This window comes from Microcaecilia unicolor, chromosome 6 (assembly GCF_901765095.1).
Source record: "Microcaecilia unicolor chromosome 6, aMicUni1.1, whole genome shotgun sequence".
Taxonomy (NCBI): domain Eukaryota; kingdom Metazoa; phylum Chordata; class Amphibia; order Gymnophiona; family Siphonopidae; genus Microcaecilia; species Microcaecilia unicolor.
The window spans coordinates 219,402,865-219,422,798 of NC_044036.1; the positions used below are offsets into that span (position 1 = coordinate 219,402,865).

General features: G+C 47.1%; 1 protein-coding gene across 5 annotated transcripts in view; it reads left to right on the plus strand.

Annotated features, from left to right (window-relative positions):
• NDOR1 (NADPH dependent diflavin oxidoreductase 1) overlaps positions 1 to 19,934 on the plus strand; it is a 390,824-nt gene that overhangs the window by 232,237 nt on the left and 138,653 nt on the right. For all 5 annotated transcript variants that reach the window (XR_003942469.1, XM_030206227.1, XM_030206230.1 and 2 more), the window contains 2 exons: positions 13,958 to 14,065; positions 18,013 to 18,127. Coding sequence is in view for 4 of the 5 variants with exons in the window: in XM_030206227.1 (XP_030062087.1) it covers positions 13,958 to 14,065; positions 18,013 to 18,127 (223 nt within the window). In the remaining variant the exon portion in view is untranslated. The remainder of the gene's footprint in view (positions 1 to 13,957; positions 14,066 to 18,012; positions 18,128 to 19,934) is intronic.

Genomic DNA, 19,934 nt, shown 5'->3' on the forward strand with positions numbered 1-19,934 from the left:
GGCCGGCTTGCTCCCTTCTTTTCGTGCCCTTTTTTCTTTTATCAGGCACGATCACGTCTTTTGATTTCGCCGAAGCCGTTTTTTCTTCCATGTCATCGAAGACACCCAGTGGCTTCAAATGTTGTACTCGGTGCAACCGGACTATCTTGGGTACCGATACCCACCGCCATCGAGGACGTCGTTCCTCGGCGTCGAGGCAGGCTGAGTTTCGGACTGCTCTGAGAGATGTCTTGTCCGATACTGAAGATGAGCGTTCGTGGGAGAAAGAGGAGGATTCCAGGTACTTTTCTTCTGATTAGTCCTATGGGATTCTCCACCAGAAAGGTGACTTTCTCCACCGGAGAGTCTATCCTTTACCTCCTTTGTCCGGGAATCGCAGCGACTATTGCCTTCCCTATGGAGGTTGAGGATGAGCCCAGGGCTGAGACGCTCGAGGTCCTGGATTATCCTTCTCCACCTAGAGAGGCTGCAACGGCGCCTCTGCATAATGTACTCAAGGAAGTCCTTATGCGAAACTGGTCGTTCCCTCTGTCCTGAAAAGGACTGAATCCCAATATCGGATCCACGGGGAGCCTGGATTGATGAAGTCTCAGCTACCTCACAATTCTATGGTGGTGGACTCCGCTCTCAAAAGGGCCAAGAGTACTAGGGACTATGCCTCGGCGCCCCCAGGCAGAGAATCTAGAACCTTGGACTCTTTTGGGAGGAAGGTGTATCAGGCCACTATGCTCGCTGCCAAAATCCAAACATACCAGCTCTTCATGAGCATCCGCTTGCAGAACTCGGTGAGGCAACTGTCTAGCTTGGTTGATGCACTCCCTCCAGAGCAGGCCGAGCCTTTTCGCCAGGTGGTCAGGCAGCAGAAGGCGTGTCGAAAATTCCTGGCCAGGGGTACGTTCGACACTTTTGATGTAGCATCCAGGATCGCTGCCCAAGGTATAGTGATGCGCAGACTCTCATGGCTGTGTGTCTCTGACCTGGATCATTCGGTCCAGCAGCGAATGGCAGATGTTCCTTGCCGGGGGGATAACCTTTTTGGTGAGAAAGTAGAGGATCTGGTTGACCAGCTCAAGAAGCACAATGATGCTATGGATTCTCTCATCCGCCGGGCATCTTCTGCTATTACCTCCTCATCTAGGAGGTTTTTTGGAGGGAAGAGGAGTGCTCCCTATTCCTATGCTAGGCGTAGGTACACTCCTGCTTCTTGGCAGCCTGTCCAGGCTCAGTCCCAGTGTGCTGGTTCTTGTCAACAGTGTGCGCCTAAGGCCTCTGCGGCTCTCAAGCAAAAGCAGGGGACGGGCTTTTGACTGGCTCCAGTTCAGCATAGCCTCAGTAAATGTGTCCGTGCCAGATGACTTACCGGGGGGGGGGGGGGGGGGGGGAGGTTGATATTTTTTTACCAAAAGTGGCCTCCAACTGGTGGGTTCTTCAAATTGTCCGGTCAGGATACACCCTCAATCTGGAATCCAAACCTCCAAATTGTCCACCGGGAGCTCATTCTTACAGTTCCCAGCACAAACAGGTACTTGCAGAGAAACTCTCCACCCTTCTACAGGCCCAAGTGGTCGAACCTGTTCCACCAGGGGAAGAAGGGATGGGATTCTATTCCAGGTACTTCCTTGTGCAAAAGAAAATGGGGAATGCGTCCCATCCTAGACCTAAGGTCCCTGAACAAATTTCTAGCCGGAGAAAAGTTCAGGATGCTTTCCCTGGGCACCTTTCTTCCCATGATTCAGGAAAACGATTGGCTATGCTCTCTGGACTTAAAGGATGCTTACACCCACATCTCGATACTCCCAGCTCACAGGAAGTATCTTTGATTTCAGCTAGGAACACAGCACTTTCAGTACCGTGTACTGCCTTTTGGCCTGGCGTCTGTGCCCAGAGTGTTTGCCAAATGCCTAGCTGTAGTCGCAGCGTCGCTACGCAGACTGGGAGTGCATGTATTTCCTTATCTCGATGATTGGCTGTTGAAGAGCAAATCGAAGGAGTCCATGCGAATGACTATTCGGGTGCTAGAGCTACTGGGGTTCATCATAAATTATTCCAAGTCCCATCTCACCCCAGTCCAAAAATTGGAATTCATCGGAGCCCTGTTGAACACTCACATCTCGAGCTTATCTTCCTGAGGCAAGGGCGGACAACCTTCTGTTCATGGTGTCCATGGTTCGAGCGTCTCAGCAGGTCACGGCTCGGCAGCTGTTGAGACTTCTGGGGCACATGGCCTCCCTAGTTCATGTAACGCCCATGGCACGTCTACATATGAGATCAGCTCAATGGACCCTAGCTTCCCAGTGGTTTCAAGCTGGGGGATCTAGAAGATGTAGTCCAACTATCCACCAGCTTTTGGAATTCTCTTCCGTGGTGGACGATTCAAGATAATGCAACCTCATGAGTGGTCACTGAACATGGGTGTAGTCCGCAAGATCTTCCAAGCATGGGGCACCCCCTTGGTGGATCTTTTTGCCACTCAGATCAATCACAAGGTCCCTCAGTTCTGTTCCAGGCTTCAGGCCCATGACAGACTAGCGCCAGATGCCTTTCTCCTACATTGGGGGACAGGCCCTTCTGTATGCGTATCCTCCCATATCTCTAGTAGGGAAGACTTTGCTGAAACTCAAGCGAGACTGCGGAACCATGATCTGGATTGCACCCTTCTGGCTGCGTCTGGTTTGGTTCCCTCTTCTTCTGGAGTTGTCCTCCAAAGAACCGTGAAGATTGGACTGTTTTCCAACCCTCATCGCTCAGAACCGAGGGGTCTCTTCTACATCCCAACCTCCAGTCTCTGGCTCTCACGGCCTGGATGTTGAGAGCTTAGAATTTGCCTCCTTGGGTCTTTCAGAGGGTGTCTCCCGAGTCTTGCTTGCTTCCAGGAAAGATTCCACGAAAAAGTGTTATTCTTTTAAATGGAGGAGGTTTGCCGTCTGGTATGACAGCAAGGCCCTAGATCTTCTGTCTTGTCCTACACAGACCCTGCTTGAATACCTTCCACATTTGTCAGAGTCTGGTCTCAAGACCAACTCTGTAAGAGTTCATGTTAGTGTGATTAGTGCTTATCATCGCTGTGTAGAGGGTAGGCCTATCTCTGCACAGCCTTTAGTTGTTCGCTTCATGAGAGGTTTGCTTTTGTCAAAGCCCCCTGTCAAACCTCCACCAGTGTCATGGGATCTCAACGTCGTTCTCACCCAGCTGATGAAAGCTCCTTTTGAGCCACTGAATTCCTGCCATCTGAAGTACTTGACCTGGAAGGTCGTTTTCTTGGTGGCTGTTACTTCAGCTGGTAGAGTCAGTGAGCTTCAGGCCTTGGTAGTGCATGCACCTTATATCAAGTTCCATCACAACAGAGTAGTCCTCCGCACGCACCCTAAGTTCCTGCCAAAGGTGGTGTTGAAGTTCCATCTGAACCAGTCAATTGTCTTACCAACATTCTTTCCCCGTTCTCATACCCGCCCTGGCGAAAACAGTTTGCACACCTTGGATTGCAAGAGAGCATTGGCCTTTTACGTGGAGCGGACAAAGGCCTTTAGACAGTCCACCCAGTTGTTTGTTTCTTTTGATTCCAACAGGAGGGGAGTCACCATCGGAAAACGCACAATCTCCAATTGGCTAGCAGATTGCATATCCTTCACTTATGCCCAAGCTGGGCTGTCTTTGGAGGGCCATGTCACAGCTCATAATGTTAGAGCCATGGCTGCGTCAGTGGTTCACTTAAAGTCAGCCTCCATTGAGGAGATCTGCAAGGCTGCAACATGGTCATCGGTCCACACATTTACATCTCACTACTGCCTTCAGCAGGATACTCGACGTGACAGTCGGTTTGGGCAGTCGGTGCTGCAGAATCTGTTCGGGGTTTAGAATCCAACTCTACCTTCCTAGAGCCATTATTTGTTCTGTTCCAAGCTGCACTCTCAGTTAGTTGCTTATGGTTTCAGGTCAATCTATGTTATGTCCTTGCAGTTGTGAGGTCCAGTTGACCAATGTTTATTGTTTTGAGTGAGCCTGGTTGCTAGGGATACCCCACATGTGAGAACAAGCAGCCTGCTTGTTCTCGGAGAAAGCGAAGATACATACCTGTAGCAGGTATAATCCGAGGACAGCAGGTTGATTGTTCTCACAAACCCGCCCACCTCCCCTTTGGAGTTGTTGTTTGTTTATTATTTGCTTTATGATTAAACTGAGTGGGAACGCTCACGCGACGGGTGGGAAGTTGATCCGCGCACGCGCGCCAGAAGACTCTGGCAAGATTTTTAAATATTTTGTTTGCAAAATTGCTGGTTCCCGGGCCGATGCAGACGTCGACCCACATATGAGAACAATCAGCCTGCTGTCCTCGGAGAATACCTGCTACAGGTATGAATCTTCGCTTTTGTGGAGGATAAGTACATAAGTATTTCTATACTGGGACAGACCAAAGGTCCATCAAGCCCAGCATCCGGTTTCCAACAGTGGCCAATCCAGGTCACAAGTATCTGGCAAGAACCCAAAGAGGTACAATACATTTTATGCTGCTTATCCCAGAAATAAGCAGTGGATTTTCCCCAAGTCCATTTTAATAATGGTTTATGGAGTTTTCCTTTAGGAAGCCATTCAAACCTTTTTAAAACCCTGCTAAGCTAACCACCTTTACCACATTCTCTGGCAACGATTCATTTTAAATTTACTACTTTGTAGCTTCATCGTATGCCCCCTAGTCCTAGTATTTTTAAAAGAGTAAACAGACGATTCACGTCTACCCGTTCCACTCCACTCATATCTCCCTTTAGCTGTCTTTTCTCCAACCTGAAGAGCTCTAGCTGCTTCAGCCTTTCCTTACAGGGAAGTAGTCCCAACCCCTTTATCATTTTCGTCTCCCCTTCTCGGCACCTTTTCTAATTCCGCTATATCTTTTTTGAGATGCGGTGACCAGAATTGAACACAGTATTCAAGGTGCAGTTGCACTATGGAGTGATACAAAGGCATTATAACGTCCTCATTTTTGTTTTCCATTCCTTTGCTAACAATATCTAACATTCTGTTTGCTTTCTTAGCTGCCACAGCACACTGAGCAGAAGGTTTCAACGTATTATCAATGACGACACCCAGATCCCTTTCTTGGTCCGTAACTCCTAACGTGGAACCTTGCATGGCGTAGCTATAATTCGGGTTCCTCTTTCCCACATGCATCACTTTGCACTTGCTCATATTAAACATCATCTGCCATTTAGACGCTTAGTCTCCCAATCTCATAAGGTCCGCTTGTAGTTGTTCACAATCCTCGTCGTCAGTAAATTTAATTACTTCACTAGTTACTCCCATCTCTAGATCATTTATAAAAATGTTAAAAAGCAGCAGTCCCAGTACAGGCCTGCCTCAGGATTCTTAATAGTCTGAGCTTGGGTATGGAGTCCTTGTGTAAGTGGGGGGGGGGGGGGGGTCTTAAAAAAAAGACTTTTATGCTTGGAAATAAAAAGCAGCGCTTAACGTCACTCACACCCATCAGAAGAGGATCCCAGGTACTTTTCTTCCAACGAGTCCTATGGGATTCCTTTTAAGCCCTCCTCACCACCTGAGAGGAGAATGTCTCTACCTGAGAGCCTCTCTTTCACCTCTTTTGTGCGGGAAATGGCTGAGGCCATTCCATTCCCTGTAGAAGTGGAGAAGGAGCCCAGGAACAAGATGCTCGATGTCATGGACTACGCCTCCTCTCCTAAGGAGTCAGTGATAGCTTCTCTCCATGAGGTACTCAAGAAAGTCCTCATCAGAAACTGGGCATCCCCTCTGTCTGTCCCGGTGGTCCCCAAGAAAATAGATTCCCAGTGTCGGATGCAAGGGGAATCTGGTTTGGTGAGGTCTCAGTTACCCCATGACTCCATGGTGGTGGATGCTGCTCTCAAAAAAGCCAGGAGTTCTACGGACTATGCCTTGGCTCCCTCGGGCAGAGATGCTAGAATCTTGGACTCTTTTGGGAGAAAGATTTATCAGGCCTCTATGCTCATCGCCAGCTTTTCACGAGCGTCTACTTGCGGAACTCAGTGTGGCAGCTGTCAGATGGTCGACTTGCTCCCTCCGGAGCAAGCTGAGCCATTCCGCTGGTTGGTCAAGCAGCACAAGGCATGTCGTAAGTTCTTGGCCAGGGACACTTACGAAACTTTTGACGTGGCATCCAGGATCTCTGCCCAAGTGCACAGACTCTCATGGTTGCATGTTTCTGACCTGGAACATTCTGTTCAGCAGAGGTTGACGGATGCCCCTTGTCGGGGGGATAACCTTTTCAGAGAGAAGGTCGAAGAAGACTCTGACCAAATCAAGAAGCACTAATGCTATGTCTTCTCTCTGCTGCTGGGCGTCTTCTACAACTGCCTCCTCATCCTGGAGGTATTTTGGTAAGTCGCTGAGTGATCCCTCTTTCTTCTCTAGACGTAGGTAAACTCATGCGACTCGCAAGCCTGCTCAGGCTCAGCCCCAGCGTGCTTGTTCTTGTCAACAGCATGCGCCCAAGGCCCCTGCTGCTCTCCAGCAAAAACAAGGGACGAGCTTTTGACTGGCTCCAGCAGAGCATAGCTGCTATCAAAGTGTCGGTCCTGGACGACTTGCCGGTTGGGGGGAGGTTAATGTTTTTTCACCAAAGGTGGCCTCTTATAACCTCCTACCGGTGGGTTCTTCAAATAGTCCGGCTCGGATACACCCTGAATTTGCTTTCCAAACCTACAAATTATCCAGAGCCCATTATTTCAGCTCTCAGCACAAGCAGGTACATACAGAGGAACTCTCGGCCCTTCTCAAGGCCCATGCGGTTGAACCCATTCCACCAGGTGAAGATGGGCAGGGATTCCATTCCAGGTACTTCCTTGTGCAGAAAAAGACAGGAGGGATACGTTCCATCCTAGACCTAAGGGCTCTGAACAAATCTCTAGTCCGTCAAAAGTTCACGATGGTTTCCATGGGCACCCTTCTTCCCATGCTTCAGGAAACGATTGGCTATGCTCTCTGGACTTGAAGGATGCATATACACACATCCCAATTCTTCCAGCCCACCGGAAGTATCTTCGGTTTCTGCTGGGAACACATCACTTTCAGTATCGTGTGTTGCCTTACGTCAGCTCCCAGGGTCTTTACCAAGTGTCTAGCAGTAGTCGCAGCATCGCTACACAGACATGGGAGTTCATGTGTTCCCTTGACTGTTGGCTGGTGAAGAGCACCTCCGAGGACGGTGTTCGGGAGTCCATGCGGATGACTAGACAGGTGCTGGAGCTTCTAGGGTTTGTTATCAACTACCCCAAGTCCCATCTCCATCTGGTCCTGCAATTGGAGTTCATAGGAGCCCTGCTCGATACGAGGACTGTTCAAGCCTACCTCCCGGCGACACGGGCGGACAATCTTGTTTCCCTGGCGTCCAAGGTTCGGGCATCGCAGCAAATCACAGCTTGGCAGATGTTGAGATTGTTGGGACACATGGCTTCCACAGTATACGTTACACCCATGGCACACCTACACATGAGATCGGCTCAATGGACCCTGGCAGTGGTATCAAGCCACGGGAAGTCTAGAAGATGTCATCCAAGTGTCCCTGGAGCTTGTTCGCTCTCTTCAGTGGTGGACAATTCGGTGAAATCTGACCTTGGGATTTCCATTCTAAATTCTTCAGCCACGAAAAGTGCTGACGACGGATGCATCTTTTCTGGATTGGGGAGCTCATGTAGATGAGCTTCACACTCAAGGAGCGTGGTCCCTCCAGGAAACGAATCTTCAGATCAATCTCCTGGAGCGCCGAGCGATCTGGAGCTCTCTAAAGGCTTTCAGAGATCGGCTGTCTGATCAAATTATTCTAATTCAAACACAATCAGGTTGCAATGTATTACACCAACAAGCAGGGGGGCACCAGATCTGGCCCTCTGTGTCAGGAAGCCGTTCAGATGTGGCATTGGGATTGCCAACACGGCATGTTTCTCCAAGCCACTTATCTGGCAGGCGTAAACAACGACCTGGCCAACAGGCTGAGCAGGATAATGCAACTTCACAAGTGCTTTCTAAATATGGGTGTAGCCCGCAAGATCTTCCAAGCATGGGGCACCCCCTCGGTGGATCTTTTTGCCGCTCACATCAACCACAAGCTCCCTCAGGTCTGTTCCAGTCTTCAGGCCCATGACAGACTAGCGTCAGATGCCTTCCTTCTTCATTGAGGGACAGGCCTTCTGTATCTGTATTCTCCGATACCTCTAGTGGTAAAGACTTTGTTGGAACTCAAGCAAGACTGCAGAACCATGATTCTGATCATGCTCTATTGGCTGCATCAGATTTGGTTCCTCCTTCTAGAATTGTCCTCCGAAGAACTGTGGAGATTGGAGTGTTTTCTGACCCTCATCACTCAAAACGAGGGATTGCTTCTACATCCCAACCTCCAGTCACTGGCTCTCATGACCTGGATGTTGAGAGCCTAGAATTTGCTTCCTTGGGTCTTTCAGAAGGTGTCTCCCGGGTCTTGCTGACTTCCAGAAAAGATTCCAGGAAAGAGGTGTTATTCTTTTAAATGGAGGAGGTTTACCATCTGGTGTGAGAGCAAGGCCATAGATCCCATTTCTTGTCCTACACAGACCCTGCATGAATACCTTCTACACTTACTAGAGTCTGGTCTCAAGACCAACTCCTTAAGAGTTCACCTTAGTGCTTATCAATGTGTAGAAGGTAAGCCTATCTGGACAGCCTCTAGTTGTTCGCTTCATGAGAGGTTTGCTTTTGTCAAAGCCCCCTGTCAAACCTCCACCTTTGTCATGGCATCTCCACGTCATTCTCACCCAGCTGATGAAAGCTCCGTTTGAGCCACTAAATTCCTGCCATCTGAAGTGCTTGACCTGGAAGGTCGTTTTCTTGGTGGCTGTTATTTATTTGTTACATTTGTATCCCATATTTTCCCACCTATTTGCAGGCTCAATGTGGCTTACAATAGTACCGTACAGGCGTTTGCCAATTCCGGTATAAACAGTTACACAGTGATGTTATGGTAGAATAGGGTTCATGTGGAACAAACAAACATATTAAGGAATCATATAGAGGAAGAGTTACCTGCTACAGGTAAGTATCCTCACTTTAGCTAATGCGGATCCCCAAGCTCTGTCAGTGGAAGACTTCCCTTGAAGGTGGCCAGAACTCCATTTTGCCAAGGTTGGCAGGCAGCAGCAACATCCCTGAGCCACAGATGTTGGCACCCTATGCATGCGTAGTTATTGGTGACTCAAGGATGGTGCTTCACACTGCAGATCTTGGTAGTTGGCTGCCTTTGGAGGAGTTCTTCGGCTGGCCGTGCTTCATGATCCCCACCAGTAGCAGCAAGGGTCAGAGCTGGTGTTAGACAAGCTGTGGCTCAGGTGAGAAAATAAAGGATGGGGTCCTCCACATCCCTGCCTCCCCTCCAATCTCCCCTCCTGCCATTACTGTCATACCAACAGACCCTCACCAGATACAGAACAAGGAATTACAAAAATTGAACTAGGAACCCCAAGAAGTTAAACTTGGCATGTACTGCAACACTAGAGAAATAAAAACAGATATGCGTTTCCTTTACTATCAGAAACAATATAACGACATCTGCTATGCACATTTCCCAAAACTAATATATTCCATTTAATACATTCAAAATAAAATGTTTTTATTCTACTTTTGTTGTCTGGTCATTTTACTTTTCCATCATGTTGATTCCAGTTTCTCCTTTCTGCTTGGCTGCTGTCCTTTTGTCTTCTCTGCTCTCTCTCGTCTTGTTCCATTCCCTCACTACACCTACCTTTGACATATTGATATTTCCTTTTTAGCACTTTCCTTTCGCTTTTTTTTTTTATTACTGCCTCTCTGTTCACTCAAATTTCACCATCTTTCTCATCCTTCTCCTTTTTACTTTTCTGCTACCTATCAAATTCATTAACATTAACAATGTGACTTGTATTCCGCTAATACCTCATGGTTTAAAGCAGACCTCAGTATACAAAGAGCTGGACATTTTCAGGAATTGTAAGCAATCAGCAAGATTCATATTTCAAAAAAATTCTTAGATAAACTAATCCATACTGGCTATTAGATTGTAAACATATTTCTGGAATAAATGAGTTTTTATATATTTCTGAAATTGAAAATAACTTGAAGTGGTATGTTAAAAAAAAAGTCTGAACATCTTTACTAAGTTTAACTGCTTGTAAAGAAAAAAGGCTATCTAATAGTCTGTCTTCTCATAATTTTTAGAGAAGGGAAAGTAAATAAGGCTGTTGTTCTGGTAGCCCTAGATTTTTGAGAGAGAACACAATGACCTAAAAAATACATTAGGGCTAACACATTAATTACTTTATAAATGAGGCAGTAGAATTTAAATTGGACTCTAGCATAGACCTGTACCTGTAACCAGTGACTCTTTATAAAATACTCACCTACATCGAATAACTATGCAAATATTAAAACAATCGTATAAATCTTTTATTATCAAAATTACTCACTAAAATGTCTATTACTTAACAAACTGAAAATCCCTATATTAACACAGTCCAATCCTAAACTATCCCAACCATTATATAGTGTTGCAAAGATCCAAACACAGTACCACATAAAACTATTCCCCTAGATAAGTCCCATAATACAAAATGTTGGTTCCATCAGTTCAAACAAACACAGGCTCCATACGAGTCAATCTTGTATAGCGTCAGCCATTGCAGTTCAAAAGAAGCAAATTGCGAAATTGCTCATACTAAAATTAGGCATTATATTTTTTTCAGTTCAGGGCCCTAAGCTCTGGAACCAGCTTCCAGACCATCTTAGAACTCAGACGTTGCTGGGTCGATGAGCGAAGGTCATGTGAAAGTCATATGGGAAAGGAGACATGTTAGGAAACCAGGCTCTCAAGTAGATCTGATTTTGAAGACTAGAAACGAAAGCTTATAGATAATGCGTTGTGGAAGTGGCAACCAGTGGGAGGTTATCAGGAGGGGTGTAAAATGATCAACTTTCTGAGCACTATATATTAGTTTAACAGCATTATTTTGAATAAGTTGCAAACGGTAGAGATCCTTAGTCATTAGGGATTTGTATAGGGAATTGCAATAGTCAAGTTGACTAATAACTAGGGAATGAATAAGAACTGTAATGACAGAGGGTTGAAGTAAGCGTTGAATAGAGTGGATCAGTTTTAGATGGTAGAATGATCGACGAGTAACAGCCAGGAGTTGCTGATGGAAGGTTTGGTCATCTTTAGAGAGTACACGAAGAATACGCTTGCTAGAAGTCTGAGGTATTGGAATGTCAGAAAGAATTATAGGTGAAGCGAGGTAAGCATTTCCATGATCATGGAAGAGGAGCTTTTTAGATTTCTTAGGGTTTAAGAGTAGTTTGTTGTCCTGAAACCATTTAGTAAGCCGAATCAGTTTTGAATTGAGGTCTAAGATGTCATGTAGGTTTAGAGGGTCAAGAGCATATAACAGTTGGATGTGATTGCTGTAGACAAATGTGGTGAACCCAAGAGAGTGCAATAAAGTCAGAAGGGGTACTAAGAAAATGTTGAAGAGTAAAGAGGATAAAATAGATCCTTGCGGCACACCTGAGGGAGGAAGGAGCCGATTGGGAGTGAGAGGTCTGTACTATATAAGATTGGTGGGCTAGGTATGAGTTAAACCAGATATAGGCATTATCAGGAAGCCCTGCCTGGTGGAGTCGGAGGAGCAGTAAGGAGTGGTCTATGGGTGGTAGGAAAAATTACTACTACTACTACTATTTAGCATTTCTATAGCGCTACAAGGCATATGCAGCGCTGCACAAACATAGAAGAAAGACAGTCCCTGCTCAAAGAGCTTACAATCTAATAGACAAAAAATAAATAAAGTAAGCAAATCAAATCAATTAATGTAAACGGGAAGGAAGAGAGGAGGGTAGGTGGAGGCGAGTGGTTACAAGTGGTTACGAGTCAAAAGCAATGTTAAAGAGGTGGGCTTTCAGTCTAGATTTAAAGGTGGCCAAGGATGGGGCAAGACGTAGGGGCTCAGGAAGTTTATTCCAGGCGTAGGGTGCAGCGAGACAGAAGGCGCGAAGTCTGGAGTTGGCAGTAGTGGAGAAGGGAACAGATAAGAAGGATTTATCCATGGAGCGGAGTGCACGGGAAGGGGTGTAGGGAAGGACGAGTGTGGAGAGATACTGGGGAGCAGCAGAGTGAGTACATTTATAGGTTAGTAGAAGAAGTTTGAACAGGATGCGAAAACGGATAGGGAGCCAGTGAAGGGTCTTGAGGAGAGGGGTAGTATGAGTAAAGCGACCCTGGCGGAAGACGAGACGGGCAGCAGAGTTTTGAACCAACTGGAGAGGGGAGAGGTGACTAAGTGGGAGGCCAGCAAGAAGCAGATTGCAGTAGTCTAAACAAGAGGTGACAAGGGTGTGGATGAGGGTTTTGGTAGAGTGCTCGGAAAGAAAGGGGCGGATTTTATGGATGTTGTAAAGAAAGAAACGACAGGTCTTGGCAATCTGTTGGATATGAGCAGAGAAGGAGAGAGAAGAGTCAAAGATGACCCCAAGGTTTCGAACTGAGGAGACAGGGAGAATGAGAGAGCCATCAACAGAAATAGAAAAGGGGGGGGGGGAGCGGGGAGGTGGGTTTGGGGGGGGGGGGGGGGGAAATGAGAAGCTCGGTTTTGGTCATATTTAATTTCAGGTGGCGTTGAGACATCCAGACAGCAATGTCAGACAAGCACGCTGAAACTTTGGTTTGGATGCAAGGTGAGATATCAGGGGTAGAAAGGTAGATTTGGGAGTCGTCAGCATAGAGATGGTAGGAAAAGCCATGGGATGAGATTAATGAACCAAGGGAAGAAGTGTAGATAGAGAAGAGGAGGGGACCAAGAACAGAACCCTGAGGTACGCCGACAGGCAGAGGGGTAGAAGTAGAAGAGGATCCACCAGAGTGAACACTAAAGGTGTGGAGAGAGAGGTAGGAAGAGAACCAGGAAAGGACAGAGCCCTGGAATCCAAGTGAGGACAGGGTATCGAGAAGTATGCTGTGATCGACAGTGTCAAAAGCAGCGGAAAGATCAAGAAGAATGAGGATGGAATATTGACCTCTGGATTTAGCCAGTAATAGGTCATAGCCAGTAATAGGTCACTACCTAGCTAACAATTGTTAATGGACCTATCTAAGTATTTTATAAACCTAGTTATACTACTCAGCTTAGTCACATGAACCAGCAACAGATTCCACAGCTTGTGTGTTGACTCAAAAAAAACACAATTTCTTTATCTTAGTTTACATTTCCATTTATTACCTGTGAGTGTTATTTCTAGTTATCACTGACCATAGGGGCATTCCAAGTTGGACCTTGATAGAGGCCTACCAAATTTTGGTTTTGGTGCCAGAACAGGCCCAGAATTCCGATTCAGCTGTGCTTCAGTTTCAGCCAAAAATGCCAGCATGTTTTTTGGCTGAACCTCCCCCCCCCCCATAACCAAAAGCACTGCCTTCCCTGGGTCTGCCTTAGAAGCCCTGGTGGTCTAGTGGCTTAATCAGGGCAGGAACACAATCCCCCGTCTTCACCATAAAAATTGCTGATGAGACCGTTAGCAGCAGCCTCGCAATGCTGCTGAAAGTCACAGCAGCCAGTTTGAGATTGCTGCTGGCATAGGCAGGAACAACTGGATTAAAGATATTCCTGGGGAGGGGGGTTTAGCTTATGTGTGGGCTTGGGAGGGGGAGGCTCAGGTTGTAGGGGGAAGGACGTAGGTGCTGTTCAGGGGGTGAGGGCCAGGGCCAGTTTCAGCTGAAACCAAACAGTGAATTTTGCCCGCAGATTTGGTTTTGGCCAAAACTGAAAAACCTGGTTTTGGTTGGCCTCTAGACCTTGATAGGATCCTGGTTCTTACTGTATTGGAATGATTATATGCCCTGGGGAGAAATGATTAATGGGAAAAAGAATGAAAGCCCATGTATATAGAGTAACCAAATTCTCTCTCAATATTCCTTTCTAAGGTGCTTTTTGAGTTTCCTAACACCTCTTCCTGCATTCCTCCTGAATACCTGTTTGAGCTGATTCCAAGGATTCGTCCTCGCTCCTTCTCCATCGCATCCTCCTTGCTGGTGAGAACTCTGCATGTTCCCAGTGTGCAGTGCACAGCTATAGTAGCCATCTCTGAGATTCTCTGTCTGCATTTTCTCCATCTTCTAGGTGGGATGGGGAAGTGGTTGCTTTTGGCATCACTTTTAACTAAAGTCAGCTCGAGGCATTAAAGTTTCTCCCATGTGACACTACTACTACTACTTAACATTTCTAAAGCGCTGCCTGGGTTACGCAGCGCTGCACAATTTAACAAAGAAGGACAGTCCCTGCTCAAAGGAGCTTACAATCTAAGGACAAAAGTGCAGTCAATCAAATTGGGGCAGTCTAGATTTCCTGAATGGAGGTATAATGGTTAGGTGCCGAAGGCGACATTGAAGAGGTGGGCTTTGAGCAAGGATTTGAAGATGGGCAGGGAGGGGGCTTGGCGTATGGGCTCAGGGAGTTTATTCCAAGCATAGGGTGAGGCAAGGCAGAAAGGGCGGAGGCAGAAGTTGGCGGTGGTGGAGAAGGGTACTGAGAGGAGGGATTTGTCCTGTGAGCGGAGGTTACGGGTAGGAGTGTAAGGGGAGATGAGGGTAGAGAGGTATTGAGGGGCTGCAGATCGCGTGCATTTGTAGGTTAGTAGGAGAAGCTTGAACTATATGCGGTACCTGATCGGGAGCCAGTGAAGAGACTTGAGGAGAGGGGTGATATGAGCATATCTGTCCAGGCGGAAGATAAGACGCGCTGCAGAGTTCTGAATGGATTGAAGGAGGGATAGATGGTTAAGTGGGAGGCCAGTGAGGAGTAGGTTGCAGTAGTCAAGGCGAGAGGTAATGAGAGAGTGGATGAGAGTCCGGGTGGTGTGTTCAGAGAGGAAGGGACAAATTTTGCTGATGTTATAGAGGAAGAAGCGACAGGTCTTGGCTGTCTGCTGGATATACGCAGAGAAGGAGAGGGAGGAGTCGAAGATGACCCCGAGGTTGCGGGCAGATGAGACAGGGAGGCCATGTTCAGTTTCAGGTGGTGGTTGGACATCCAGGCAGCAATGTCGGATAGGCAGGCCGATACTTTGGCCTGGGTTTCCGCAGTGATGTCTGATGTGGAGAGATAAAGCCAGGTGTCGTCAGCATAGAGATGATATTGGAAGCCATGAGATGAGATCAGCGAGCCCAGGGAAGAGGTGTACATTGAGTAAAGAAGGGGTCTGAGGACAGATCCCTGAGGAACGCCAACAGAGAGCGGTATGGGGGTAGAGGAAGATCCATGGGAATGTACTCTGAAGGTACGGTGGGAGAGATAAGAAGAGAACCAGGAGAGAACAGAGCCTTGGAATCCAAATGAGGATAGTGTGGTAAGGAGTAAATTGTGATTGACAGTGTCAAAAGCGGCGGATAGGTCGAGGAGGATGAGGATGGAGTAGTTACCTTTGGATTTGGCAAGGAACAGGTCATTACAGACTTTAGTGAGTGCTGTTTCTGTCGAGTGTAGAGGGCGAAAACCGGATTGAAGCGGATCGAGGATGGCATGAGAGGAGAGAAAAGCAAGGCAGCGGCTGTGAACAGCGCGTTCAAGTATTTTGGAGAGGAAGGGTAGGAGGGAGATGGGGTGGTAGTTGGAAGGACAGGTAGGGTCCAGTGATGGGTTTTTTGAGGAGTGGTGTGACTACAGCATGCTTGAAGGTGTCAGGGACAGTTGCAGTGGAGAGAGAGAGGTTGAGGCTATGACAGATGGGGGGGTGACAGTAGGAGAGATGGTGTTTAGTAAGTTGGTGGGGATGGGATCAGAGGAACAGGTGGTGCATTTCGAGGAGGAATGAAGGTGGGCGGTTTCCTCCTCGGTGATATCAGGAAAAGAGGAGAAGGAGGCTTGGGATGGTTTTATTTATTTATTTATTTATTGCATTTGTACCCCACATTATCCCACCTATTTGCAGGCTCAATGTGGCTTACAGAGTGTTGTTATGACATAGTCATGACAGGATCTTGTATACAATCGGTATTAAGCAGAAGATGTATGAGGAATTAGAGAAGGAGGTGTTAGATAGGGTGGTGTAAGAGGTGTACTTTGATACTTGAGTGGGTTGGGTGGTGATTTGTGTCGTTAAGGGTTCTTTTTGTAGGCTTTGTTGAAGAGATGTGTCTTCAAGGATTTGCGAAAGTTGATTAGATTGTCCATGGTTTTCAGGGCTGTGGGTAGTGCGTTCCATAGCTGTGTACTTCTGTACGAGAAAGTAGTGGCGTATGCCTGCTTATATTTAAGTCCTTAACAGCTGGGGAATTTCAGATTGAGGAATTTGCGGGCTGATCTTTTGGCGTTTCTGGGCGGTAGGTCCACTAGGTTTAACATGTAGAGTGGGGCATCTGCGTGAATGATTTTGTGTACAGTCGTGCAGATCTTAAACTCAATGCGTTCCTTGAGAGGGAGCCAGTGAAGTTTCTCTCTTAAGGGTTTCGCACTTTCGTATTTGATTTTTCCAAATATGAGTCTGGCTGCGGTATTCTGGGCTGTTTGGAGTTTTTGGAGTTTTTTAATAGTCTGTTCTTTGCAGCCCACTTACAGAGTGTTACAGTAGTCCAGATGGCTTATTACCATTGACTGTACTAGGGTACGGAAAATGTTTCTCGGGAAGAAAGGTTTTACTCTTCTGAGTTTCCACATCGAGTAGAACATTTTTTTCATCGTGTTCTTCACGTGGGTGTCGAGTGTGAGGTTTCGATCAATGGTGACCAAGAATCTTCAAATTTTCTGAAATGGGAAGAGTGCAGTATGGTGTGGTTATGGTGGAGTAGTTGTTTGTGTTGTATTGGGAAGTGAGTACTAGGCATTGAGTTTTTTCTGCATTGAGTTTTAGCTGGAATGAATCTGCCCAGGAGTGCATGATTCGGAGGCTTTGGTTGATCTCGTTGGTGATTTCGTTTAGATCATGTTTGAACGAGATGTAGATCGTGACATCATCTGCATATATGTATGGGTTAAGGTTTTGATTAGCTAAGAGTTTGGCTAATGGTATCATCATTAGGTTGAAAAGAGTTGGTGAGAGGGGGAATCCTTGAGGAACTCCGCATTCTGGTATCTATGGAGGTGATCTTTCAGCGTTCGTTGTTACTTGGTAAGATGGTTGGTTGAGGAGGGTAGTTTCCTCCTTGGTGATATCAGGAAAAGAGGAGAAGGAGGCCTAGGATGGTTGGTTGAGGGAGTGGGTTAAAGGGTGAAGAGGAGGAGGTGGCTTGGTAATGAATTCGAGGTTGATCTTCTGCACCTTGTCGTGGAAATAGTCAGCCAGTGATTGAGGAGAGAGTGAGGGGGGTGGTGGGAGCGGAGGGCACTTTGAAGAGAGAGTTAAGGGTAGCGAAGAGACGACGAGGGTTGGAGCCGAGTGAATTAGTCAATTGGGTGTAATAGTCCTGTTTGGCAAGGAATAGGGAGGACTGGAAGGAGGATAGCATGAATTTGTAGTGAATGAAATCATTATGGGTGCGAGATTTCCTCCAGAGGCGTTCAGCAGATCGGGTGCAGGAGCGAAGGTATCGGATGCAAGGGGTCAGCCAGTGCTGGGAATTAGTACGCCTTGTGGGACGGGAGGTGGATGGTGCAAGGGTGTCCAGAGCAGAGGAGAGAGTGGCATTGTAGGCAGAGACAGCCATGTTGACAGACTCGGAGGACATGATGGAAGGGAGGAGATTAGAGATACTAGAGGATAAGGTGGGAGGGTCGACAGCCTGGAGATTCCTGAAAGTAGTGGTTAGTGTTGGGCGGGACTGAGGGGGAGGGTGATGAAGTGTGAAGGTGATCAGGTGATGATCAGAGAGAGGAAGAACTGAGGTGCAGGAATTGGAGAGTGAGCAGGTAGAAAAGAGGACGAGGTCAAGACAGTGGCCAGTTTGATGAGTAGGGGTGGTGGAGCTCCTCCCTATCTCACACCTCAGCCACGTGTTATTTTTCTCACACTTCTGATTTGTCATTCTTGGATCTTCTGGTTTTCTAGGCTCATCCCAACAGAATCCAGATCCTGTTGGCTGTGGTTCAGTATAAGACAAGACTCAGCATGCCACGGCGTGGGCTCTGCTCCTCTTGGCTGGCATCTCTTCATCCAGAGGATGGTAAGACTTAAGAAACGTGGTGGGATTATATTATAGTGCTATGGTAATGCATAACTACTCATAATGTTTACATAAACATCGGTCTGTAGGCATCCAGCAGATTGTAACAGCAGGGAATACTGTAACTTTCTCAGGATCACACAGTGCTAGTAGCAGAGCAAGGAGAGATGTTGACTCAGTGACAGAACTGCCAAGGGGTCCCAATTTTTGAGAGGGAGATTTTAGTACACACCTACAACCCCACCCCACTTTGCATTGGCTCCACCCGCTCTACATGGCCCCGCCCCCTTGCACACCTCAAACCCACAGCCATTTCAGAAAATAATTTATTTAATAGCCTAACACCCTTTTCAATTAGCTTTCAGATGCCAAAACCTCCTGCCTCAGGTCAGTATAATGCTGTTATGGTATCCTCTCCTGACCTGAGGAAAGAAGTATTGGTCTCTGAAACTTTATTAACACTGGTACCTTATTACTTGATCCTAAATTAAAAATAAAATTATTTTCTTTACCTTTGTTGTATGGCCATTTTCTTTTTCTAATTGTGTTGCTCCCAGTCTCTTGATTCTGCTTTCCTTTGCCAGGGTTTCCTGACCATTTGTCATTTTTCTCTCCTTCAATATTTTTCTGCCTCTCTCTCTCTCTCTGTCCAGATTGAATTCATTCTTGCTATCCATTCTTTAATTTCCTTCTTCCATTTCATCAAGCAGATCAATCCATAGACTGGTGAGTTGTGTCTATCTACCAGCAGGTGGAGATAGAGAACATACTAACTTGTTCTCCCCGTGCCCCTTCCTCTTATTCTCCAGTCTTTCACTACTCCCCTTTTCCATCCAGCAGCTCTCCTATTTCTCTCCCCATCCTTCCACCCATCTACTCTCTCTCCTGATTTTTCCATCTAATGTCTCTCTGTCTCTCTACCATTTTCTGTTCAGTGCCCCTTCTCTCTCCACATCCTTCCAGTCTCTCTCCTTTCTCTCTGCATCCCTTCATCCATCTCCCCTCTTTCTCTCCCCATCCTTCCATCTGTTTTCCCCGTTTCTCTCCCCATCCTTCCATCTGTTTTCCCCGTTTCTCTCCCCATCCTTCCATCTGTTTCCCCTCTTTCTCTCCCCATCCTTTCAGCTGTCTTCCCTCTTTCTCTCCCCATCCTTCAATGTCTCTTCTGTTTCTCTCCCTACCCTTTCTTCCAGTGTCTTCCCTCTTTCTGATCTCAGCCTTTCTCCCCATCCTTATCACCAGCAGCTTCTCTCTTTCTCCAGCCCTTCTCCATCTCCCCTCCTCTCCCCACTCTCTCTGTTTTACCTCCTGCCTCCAGCTCCATCTCCCCTCCTTCTCTCCCCACTCTCTCTATCTTACCTCCTGCCCTCCTGCTCCTCCTTCCACCAGATCTTCGTTTCTTGGCCACTGCTGCTTCTGTTGAGCTGCAGCGGGTGCTACAAAAAGAAAAAGAGCTAATTAAACCATCAAAAATGTTTTTAAAAAGCAAGAGCGGCGCTGCAGGCAGTCTTCAGGCATTGGCTGTCGGCTCTGCAGCCGCTCCTTTCTCCTCTCACTGTCCCAGGGGCAGTGACGTGAGAGGAGAGAGGAGCGGCTGCAGAGCCGACAGCTAATGCCTGAAGGCTGCCTGTGGTGCCGCGCTTGCTTTTTAAAAACAGTTTTGGTTTGTTTAATTAGCTCTTTTTCTTTTTGTAGCGGCCGCTGCTGCTTAACAGGAGAAGCAGCAGTGGCCGGAAATGGGAGCTGGCGCCGTGTGTTTCAGCGGGAGACTTTCCCGCTTTGGCGGGAGTGCAGGAGATGACCCGCC